The 10205-nt window shown below is 53.4% G+C and overlaps 3 protein-coding genes; 1 reads left to right on the forward strand and 2 right to left on the reverse strand.

The window, feature by feature from the left end:
• Positions 1-2: 2 nt before the first annotated feature.
• CHC_T00008610001 (WD40-repeat containing protein) lies at positions 3-4115 on the forward strand (the record flags this gene model as incomplete). XM_005710819.1 is given in 4 exon segments in its annotated part: positions 3-181; positions 386-3308; positions 3610-3849; positions 3850-4115. Coding segments are annotated over 3 exon segments (3342 nt in total), but the record flags the coding sequence as incomplete, so codon positions are not given.
• Positions 4116-4263: 148 nt separating this feature from the next.
• On the reverse strand, positions 4264-4344 carry CHC_T00000783001 (hypothetical protein). Its single transcript, XM_005710820.1, has one exon. The coding sequence runs from the start codon at positions 4342-4344 to the stop codon at positions 4264-4266; it is 81 nt and encodes a 26-aa protein (XP_005710877.1).
• Positions 4345-8666: 4322 nt separating this feature from the next.
• CHC_T00000784001 (hypothetical protein) lies at positions 8667-8897 on the reverse strand. The gene has a single exon (XM_005710821.1). It carries the CDS (start codon positions 8895-8897, stop codon positions 8667-8669), a length of 231 nt encoding a protein of 76 aa, XP_005710878.1.
• Positions 8898-10205: the final 1308 nt, after the last annotated feature.

The raw sequence follows: 10205 nt of genomic DNA on the forward strand, positions 1-10205 counted from the left end.
TGGTCGGCGCGGTAGAGCAGGTCGTCAGCCTTGTGCAAAAAGCCATAGACACCCACGATGCCTACAAGAATAACGGAAGCTTGGCCACAAAAGTCCTCAAACAGTACCTCGAGCTCCAGAAATTGACGGAGAATGTCGCCAACGTCCCCATTCACGACCTAGAACCCCTACACAAGAATGAGTTGCAAGCACAGGTTCAAGGCGTGTCGCGCTCTGTTTCGGGGTTGGTCAAGGAACTCAAGGATGAAACAGAGAATCCGAAAGGTAAATTACATGCCTTGGCGTCAGCCACCGGAGATCGAGATGTCTTATTGGAGCGCCAAAAGCATGTCAAAGAGCTCTATGCTTCCATTGATAGGGTACGGAGGGAATTGCACGGGGTGAGAGAGACGCGCAGACAAGGATCTCGCGTAGTTCGTGAGATACGCTCACATGCACCGGTAGGCGACGTGTTCAAGCCCAGCTTCGCGGTTGAATCCAACTCTCCAACAGTGCTCGTTGATTTGGACTCTTCCGGCGGCGAAATTGTGCCAGACACAGTAGAGAGAAGGCTAAAGGCGGCTGTTCTGCGCAACGGAACAACCGTGCATGTAGGGGCAACGGCAGTTGGACAAGCCGGGGTCGGAAAAACATGCGCCCTACGAGCAATTGCACATGATAGGGAGGTTTTCGCGCGCTTTCCGGACGGAGTGTATTTTTCAACTCTAGGGCAAGATGCAAGAGAAGCAGAGCTGAAGCAACGACTCTGCAATGCTGTCCGCATCTCTGGGGGACATGAAAAAGCGGACAAGCTGTCCAATCTGGCTGAGCTGGACGAGGTGCTAGCAGGGGTTCAAGCTTGGTTTGCAGGCCGTCGATGCCTGTTCATCTTCGATGATGTATGGTCGCGCAACAACAATGACGAGAGGATCCTGTTTAAACTGTCCAGCCTTGCCAGGACGGCGGTGCAAAATGGTGAGCCTGCGAGCAGGGTCTTGTACTCCACAAGAGATCCGACGCTCATAGATCTGGGCGAGCAAGTTAAGTTTGAGGCGAGAGAAGGGCGTAGTGCGTACGACATGCTGATTCATGCGAGTGGGGCATCGCGTGGTGAAGTAGAAGATCCAATATCGAGAGAGGCGTTTGGGGAGATTCTTGACATATGTGCGGGACTACCACTGGCTCTGAATGTAGCAGGAGTCACTGTTAGCCAATCACGAGGGTCTCGCGCCGGGGACATACCAAAGTTGTGGACGTGGTACCTGAAAACGATCAAAGAGAGTGAAGGGAGCGGGGCAATCGGCGCGCAGAAAGGAAGGGGCGGGTATGGGTCGCTTCATGCAATGCTGCGCTCGTCTTTACAGTTTCTGGACTCAAGTGGCAGCGAAGGATCTCCGTGCTTCGCGGATATGCACCGGGCATTGTGTGTCATGAAGAAACAGGATGTGATCCCTCTGGGAGTGTTGAGGGATCTATGGGGAACGGGCGATGTTAGCATCGCAAGAAAGTATGCGACGCAGATGAGCAGTGTAGGATTGGTTGACATTCGAGTTCTGGCGAACACGGAAAGCCAAGGGGTAAGTCTTCATGATCTTACGCATGATTTCGCAGTCTTCGAAGCAGGCCAAGTGGAAGGCCCCGGCTGGACCAAGCACTGGTGTCGAGAGCTGATTGACAGCTATCGGAAAGAGAGGGATGTGCTCGAAGCAGTAGTGGAAGATCAGGTCCCCAAGGAGGCTAGCGAGGCGGAGGAGGGATATTTTTTCGAGAATATTTGTCGACTACTTGTCGGGGCTGAGCTGATGAAAGAGCTGGGCTGCTTGCTTCTTAGTAGCAGGTGGATAATGAAGGTGTTGCTAAGAAAAGCTGTGTGGCAGCTGGTAGAAGCGGTGGAGGAGTTGAGGAAGCTTGCTAGTGAGAAACCAGAAGCGATTGCAAGTGAGCAGTTGTCTGCAATAGTTCTGGTGATGCAAGCTGCGCGGCTGAGTGTATCGTTTTGCGATGAGAGCGTTGCCGGTATCTGCTTTCAGCTTTACAGCAGGACAATGCACAAACGGGGCGTGAAGAGCGTGGAGAGCTTCTTGTTGGACATCGAGAAGTTTGCGCCCAGACCGTGGATACTCCCAATACGTTCATGTCTAACTGCAGCTGGGGGGAGGTTGCTGGAGACCTTTCACACGCGCGATTCATATGTTAAGAAGGTGATGTTCGATTCGGACGGCGCGGTCGTTGGACTGGGGTATGATCCCGATGAGGGGAGCGAAGATGTGGAAGTATTCAAGAGTACCCAACACGGGGCATTTAATAAAACGGTTTGCGGCCCTTTCAGATCAGAGGACGAAGGGGCTCTGAGCCGAACGGGAAGCGAGACACAAATGGCTCGGACGAGTCAAGCAGCGGCAGAAGGCCAAAGGCCAACGGCTAGGACGAGTCGAGCAGCAGCAGAAAGTCGGCATCCGACACAACGAGGCGCCTGGATCAGGACTGTGGGAAAGATGCTTAGCGAAAGAATGGCTGCCTGCTGCTCTTGCTTTCGCCGGGCCCCTGAGAATGACCGTGCCGATGGCGGCGCTGACGCTGACGTGTCTGATGACGGCACATCACGCGTGACAGGTAGTGACAGTGCCGATAGCGTGACGCCTGGCGTACCCTTCGTAACAGCCGCTTGTCTCTCTGCGGACAGCACCCGTGCTGTTATCGGATTCAGCAATGGGGATTTGATTTCTTGGTGCACCAGAGAACATGAGCTTGTTCAATCCTTCAAAGGCCATTCCGATCAGATATACGATGTCGTAATGAGCGGTGACGGGAAACGGATTGCGTCGGGGTCACGTGACAAGACGGTGCGAGTATGGGACGCTGAGACGGGACGTCAAATCGGCGACACGATGACCGGGCACACGCTTTGGGTGAGGAGTGTGTCGATGAGCGGGGACGGGAAACGGGTTGCGTCGGGGTCAGATGACGAGACGGTGCGAGTATGGGACGCTGAGACGGGACGTCAAATCGGCGACACGATGACCGGGCACACGGATTGCGTGAGGAGTGTGTCGATGAGCGGGGACGGGAAACGGGTTGCGTCGGGGTCACGTGACAAGACGGTGCGAGTATGGGACGCTGAGACGGGACGTCAAATCGGCGACACGATGACCGGGCACACAGGTTTGACGAGTGTGTCGATGAGCGGGGACGGGAAACGGGTTGTGTCGGGGTCATATGACAAGACGGTGCGAGTATGGAACGCTGAGACGGGACGTCAAATCGGCGACACGATGACCGGGCACACGAGTTGGGTGAGGAGTGTGTCGATGAGCGGGGACGGGAAACGGGTTGCGTCGGGGTCAGATGACTCGACGGTGCGAGTATGGGACGCTGAGACGGGACGTCAAATCGGCGACACGATGACCGGGCACACGCGTTGGGTGACGAGTGTGTCGATGAGCGGGGACGGGAAACGGGTTGCGTCGGGGTCAAATGACAAGACGGTGCGAGTATGGAACGCTGAGACGAGACGTCAAATCGGCGACACGATGACCGGGCACACGCATTGGGTGACGAGTGTGTCGATGAGTGCTGACAGCCAGAAGGTGCGGTCCGTGTCGTTTGATGGAACGGTGTTGCAATGGAAAGCGCGTCCGGGTGTCTCTGATTTGCAGTGGAAAGCGTGGCCGGGTGTCTCTGACATGGACCAAAGCTGCGAAACGAATGCTCATGAATTTGAAGGCCGCGTACAGCCCTTGGACGCATTCGGCATCGCTAGGCGCGAGGGCAGAGCATTTGTCGAACAGGGAGATGGTACCGAAATCACTCTGGCAGACTTTGGAAGTCCAGTTTCCACCTTCGACATGGACGTGGAGCGCGGCACTGTAGCCGTTGGCATGAAGAGTGGCATGTTTGGCATCCTGACAGTTGTGACTGCGTAACATCCGAGGCGGTAGGAGACAGGCTCGTCGCCGCGCTTTTGCTTATCACACCATTGAAATGGCTGCGTCGTAAGTGACGCAGTTGGAAGTGTCTTGGGACGTTCCCGTTACAGTGAGTAGTACGTGCACACCCGTGTTGCATGCACTAAAAGTGCAGTACTCCCGGAAGGTCGTTGCGCATTTACAGTAAATATCTGGTGTCTTTCTTTAGGATCTGTGCAGTTGCAGGAAAATGTCCGGCATGGACCGCGAGTGTGGCAGCGAAGTGAGTGAAGCGACGCATTACATCGGCGTGAGACCAGGTTTCTCCACAGGCGCCGCGCACTGACCAAAAGGTAAAACAGGCAAGGCAAAGACTCGGCTAAGAAATGGCCCACATCAACAGCATGTGGTCTGAAGCGGCACGCACGTGAGCCTTCATCTCAGCCAAGGGTTGATGCATCCTGTGTGCAAAACATGTGCGCAGCCGAGGACGCGGACCCTATTATCGGTCTCATACCCATCCAAGCAAATAGCATATTTATCCCGTCTAAAAGCGAGTTTGTGCGAGTTTGTGCGAGTTTGTAGATGGAGTCTTCCGGGCAGAGAGACCTTACGGGGAGGGCGTTAATGTTGAGGTCTGTAGCACCACTGGAAAACAACAATTTGCGAATGAAATCCACACACGAGCAGTGTGGTCGGACAGGCCAAGCGGGACTCTATAAAAGTGGACATTTTCATTCCTCTTGTTGCCCTAGCATTCCTCTTGTTGCCCTAGTGTCTAGACGACCGGCAATTTGCCTCATATGAGGTCACCCTTGACCTCATATGAGGTCAAATGCTCTACAGTAAAATTTAAACAAAATTTAAGATTTTCGCAAGTATAGAACAAAAGGAGCACAATTTTTACGAAGTAGAACTTTGAACGACTATAAAGACAACTATAAACGACTAGTTAGTAACTGACAAGCCAGCTCAGTGGTCTGCAAGGATCGCTGAGTCTTAGAGGCCGGGGTTCAACTCCTCGCTGAGCACTTTAGTGGTCGAAAAATCCCTTCCGGGATCTCGATGGTTCTTGTTCGTGACCTGCAGCCCAGGACGCTTTATAGCGCCCACTCGAACATGAGATTGAATACGGTGACATCTCAGAAAGGGGCATTCCGACACGGCTGCAGGTCTTCCAAGCAAGTCTTTAGACGCAGGATAGAACCATAGGGGGCAAAAGGAGTTTTTTATCTCTTTTTGCTCTATTTTACTCAAATGCTGACCCATTTAGTCAGTTTTAAAAGGCCTAGAACGCATTAAGCACTAATAGTACTTACCTTTGTAAGTAAGATCGTGACGTTCGTCGACGTGTTTCTTAAAACAGTCACGCCCAGTCTGGTGATGACAAAGGTATACTTCTTTGTCAAAATATGCTTTGCAGGCTGAGCAAATAAACTTTGACTTTTTTGTACCTTTGCAAATATTGCATCTGGATTGATAAAGAGCACAAGTCTCCTCGCCGGATGCGCTTTTACGCTTGCGAGTGGTTGGAGTTAGGTGAGTACCAATTCCACTGCCAAACCCAACATCTTCATCTTCAACAGCACTGTCTGATTCTCGCTGACGTAACGATATACGATCATACTTGTTATCAATCAACTGGTCAGCAAACTCACAATAAAACTGATTTGGAGACATCTTAGAACCATCTCCTTTTGCACCTGCATACAGTTTCCATGCATCCACAATGCAAATGGCCAATAAAGAAGTGTTGACACGCATAGACCACTCCTTGACTTCGAACTTCTTTTCCAAGCCGAGATCATCCTGACGAGATCTGTTGTGGCGGTCAATCTGAGAGCAAGTTTCATAATACTGCTCACAGACTGAGGGAATACGGATAGACAATTCCTCTTTTCTTGTCACGCCATGACGTGTACGCCATCTCTCGCGGTAGATTGGAGTTCCTTCGTTGGATGTTCCGACAGAACTAATAAAGTATCTGCGGTCTAGGTCCACCCACATCACTGCCATGAGATGAGGCCCGGCCACCGGCTTCGAAACTAGTGTGACGTGCTCTCCCTTTTCAGCAATCTCCAGATGAGATAGATATTTCATCGGATATTTCTTGGTAGATGTCTTCACTACACCTGTGAATCTAAGACCTTTCTCATAAAGTGATTCAGCCGTGTGGACAGAAGCAAAGTACGAATCCGCGCAGACAACACGATTGGTGTGAAACCATGGCTGTAACAACCTCAAAGTCACTGCGGTTCCGTGTAAGTGGTCACTTTCAAAATCCTTTAAAGAAGTCTCCTCAGCTGAGACGACGTTCTCAATTCGTATTATGATTCCACTTTTTCCACATGCAGCAGTCTTCAACTCACAGCCATTCTCGGGTTTTTGGTCCATGGCCACATAATGAGGAAGACCGGTTTCAATCCAATCTCCTCCAAGTCCATACCAGCGTGACATACTCTCATCAACGCAGATGGTCTGTGATGGAATGACATGTGATGCTCTGTGATCATTGATTGCGACCATGAAGTCCCTGATCATACCCCATCTGTCATTTGAGTCAGCTGGAAAGCTGAACGTGACATTCTGACGAAGCTCCTCGAATCTTCTGCGGGAGATGATGTTTCCGAATTGAGGTTGCGGGAGATATTTGCTGGTTTCCTGTGAGCTCCAAAGAGACCTTCTGGTGCTGAATTCAATCCGAGTCATAAGGATTAGCACCCCGAAAAACTTCAAAATTTCACCTCTTGTAGTCAAGCGAAGTCCCCTTGATTCCATTGCATCGTTGGTGTAGGAAACCATTAATGCCAAGTGCTCCTGTGGGAACATCCACATGAAGTAGTTCATAGGATGCATTTGAGATGGACTGTGACCACGGGATATAATCTCATCAATCGGTCCAATCACCTTCCATCTTCTCGGCGGTATCATACCATTTAAATGCATCGTGACTTCCTCACGCTTCCAGGCCCGGCCGTGGACATTCATGAGGCCATCTTGGACATCCATTTCGTCACTCTCGGAGATTCTCGTACTCGGGCTGAGTGCTCCTTCCAGTGGCGTCACGCGGTCCTCTGTAGGCTCCGGTTGCGCATAATGCTCGGTTTCTTGCTCGATATGATCTTCAGGACCGTCATCGATCAGGTCCATCACTTCACCAGCCTTGATGTTAGCTATGCGAAGCGTGACTTCCTTGACGCCATCTGATAATTCCCATTTAGCCCTGACTGAAGTGACACTGCGACCCTTCACTTTGTCAGTTTTCATGCTAATGACAGTTCCCGTGACCAACTTGATCTTCCAGGACGCTCCATACATGCGACGACATTTACTCTGAGCTGTGAGCAGTCTTGCACGAGTGTGGACGCGGTTACCTGCAATAATTCGAGGATCATTGACGCTCACCATTTTGAAGAAATTTTGGGAAGAGGAAGACGAAAGTGTTGATTAGGGAAGACTGAGATACGGAATTGAATGTTTTCTGGTTTGCCAACGTTTAATACTCTAATCGTAAGCTTTTCACTACAGTAGCGATAAATTTCTACAATTATTCGAATTGCAAAAGCCCGCCTAAAAACTGGCCTCATATGAGGTCAATTGACCTCATATGAGGCCATTTGTCACCTAGACACTAGCATACCCCCACAATTGAGTAGCGAGCGAAAACCCGGGACGAAGCTGTCCGGTCGGGTGCGACACCGTGTGGCGATTGCTCATAGTTTAGTGTGGGAGCCGAAGATCTTGCTGGTGGATGCAGTGTTAGAGCAGGCTGTACAGCAAGCGTTAGAGGAGTCGAGGAAGGGCTGGATGGAACGGAATGGGCAGAGGCAGATGGGAGAGACGAATAAAGGCCTGAAGGCGCGCCGAGCACGTGGGACTCGCGACCGAGGACTACATTGGTCGACTCACTGTCATGGGTAGTATGTCGCAGTAGGGCTCGTTTGTGGTGAGTCAGGGCTGCCACGAGGCGGGTGAAGTTGGGGGAAGCATGGCGGAGAAGGAGTATGGGCGTTTGCGGAGGATGTACGGGGCGACAGAGACGCAGAAGAGTCTCTGTCTAACGGAGTGGGGGGACGACGGTGGGCAGCGCGGGCAGTCGGCGGGGGAGAGAGCAGCGGTCAGGGAAGGCAGGACCAAAGGAACAGGAGCGAAGTTTTGCAGAGGAGGGGGGAACGGAAGGACAATCGGAAGAGGCGATGAGTGAGGGAAGAGACGCGCGGGCAGGAACATTCGGAGGCGGGGGGTATGGCACGGCTGCAGGGGCAGTGGAGGCGACAAGCCTCGTGGAGCCATCGTGGACTCTGGAGCAGGCCTACAGGGTGTGACATGCTGGGGGGGGGCGTGAGCAGCTTTTGGAAGATTGCTAGTACAGTCGACCCTACCTAATGCCGCCCCGTGCGAGGCCCCAAAAATGGCACTATTTGGTCGGCAGTGTCAAGTGACGTCGGCACATACAGTATCTTTGTATGCACTCGGTAAATCAGGCGTAAACTCAGACCGTGAGAGGGAGGCATGCCTGCTCACGCATGTCCCGGCCGGCTTTGCGTTTCGTCCGGAGAGCCCTTCGTCCTCATTGAGTAGGAGCGCAACTCCTGCTCGTCAGTCAGGGGAGCAAATTTGTGGACATACGTTTCAGGAGCGAGACGGTGGCACATTTCTAGATTTTGAGAAATGTGTCATAAAAATGTGTTCTGCGCAAAAGAGTTTCAAGAAGCCTCCTGTCCAATGACAATCTCGGGGGGTTGCCCCCGCGACGCAACTTGATGAAATGTGTGCAGGACTTTATGACAAGGGCGAGTGAGCAGCGGACGATAGCCACCCCTCGACAGCCAATCCTCGACTTGCCCACGTAAACTTTACTGTATCGTTCTGCTCGTAGCTCCCTGTCTGTGCTTCCTTCATGCATTGGTGCACATATGATACCGTAAATGTACAAAACCGTGAAAAACGGCACACCTCTCGCGCGCAGTCTGGAAGCACTAATCCCCCCCCTCCCCCCACCTGTCTCATCATTCGTTCAGGCCTACACCCACCGATACTAGCGCGTTGATCGACGTGCACAATCCCCTCGGCTCTTTGCCCCCTTTTACGAACAGGTAATGCGACTTATCGCCCAACTCTATCTCGTTCCTCATCAGCCAGAGGTCCCCCGAAAACCCCTTGCGACAACCTTGGCTCAACATCATCTCCACCTGCCCGTCGACGTCATGGCCCGCCGTGCGCACGTTGTCCCTTCGCGTGGCCTCCACCTTGGGGGCACCTCCGCCAGCTCTCAACCGTGCGAAACTTCCCGCCCGCGACATTGATGAGGCCAAAATCCAGCGAATTAAACGTCGTCGCCACCACGCCTGCATTGACGTCTCGGTGTTCACATCTTTCGCACGCACGCCCGTGCTGTCCGTGTCACGTGGCAACCCATACTGTTCTGACACGTCCGGCCTCCCCTTATTCATGAGCAGCACATCTTCTGTGCCGGGCACGTCAAGCGGGCCGCGTGGCGTCACTAGGTACGAGTTGGGGCACACCGGGCACAGGTCCATCAGCCAGTCGTTGTTGAAGTCGAGCTCGACGACGGCCAACAAACGTGCCCGAAGGCCCATCCGTGCTCGGCGCGACGATGTCTGTGGCATCCGTGAGCGGGCATACCGTAGTGGAGCAGGTCGTGAGCAAAAAGGCAAAAGCGCACCTGACTGCTGAGAGACGGCGATGTCCTTTCAATTGTCGGGTGCGAGGCAGCGGTGGGCGAGGGCGGCGGGGAGGGCTCTGATAGTGGGGCACGGGCTGGGCCGGCGGCGGCGGGTCAGGCTGGCAAAGGCGAAGGGGCAGTGGCGTGGGTGAATAAGGCGGCGACGGCGGGGAAAGCGGCGCGCGTGGCGGTGCGGAGGGCGAGCGCGGCGCAGAACCGGGCGAGCGCGAGGCGGAGCCGCGAGAGGAGAAAGTTGCGGGAGGCGCGGAAGACAACGTGGATGCGAGGGGTGGAGAGCGAGAACGAGCGGCTGGTGCGGCGCACGAGGGCGCTCGCGGAGAGGGTGCAGGTGCAGGTGCAGGTGCTGGTGGGGATGGCGAGGCGGCGTGGGGTGCGGGGGGGCGGAGATGTGGGAGAGAGAGTAAAGTTTACGTAGCCGGAACAAGAGAATGGACGGAATGTTACTTGCACCCCTTATGCATTACAGTAACAGCGAGGATGCAGTGAGGGTACAGCGAGGATAGATTCCTGCGGAAACGTGTAACACGTGTTCCAGCAGAGTTGCAGCTGCTGGCACAGTGGCACAGCACCACTGTTGAAACAAGAAACTCACAGAATCTCTTTTTTTCGTCGTC

This window comes from Chondrus crispus, genomic scaffold (genome assembly GCF_000350225.1).
Source record: "Chondrus crispus Stackhouse genomic scaffold, scaffold_633, whole genome shotgun sequence".
Lineage (NCBI taxonomy): Eukaryota > Rhodophyta > Florideophyceae > Gigartinales > Gigartinaceae > Chondrus > Chondrus crispus.

Coding starts and splice junctions, on each gene's coding strand:
- CHC_T00000783001 (XM_005710820.1), bottom strand. CDS start 4,344: ATGCATCAACCCTTGGCTGAGATGAAGGCTCACGTGCGTGCCGCTTCA.
- CHC_T00000784001 (XM_005710821.1), bottom strand. CDS start 8,897: ATGATGAGACAGGTGGGGGGAGGGGGGGGATTAGTGCTTCCAGACTGC.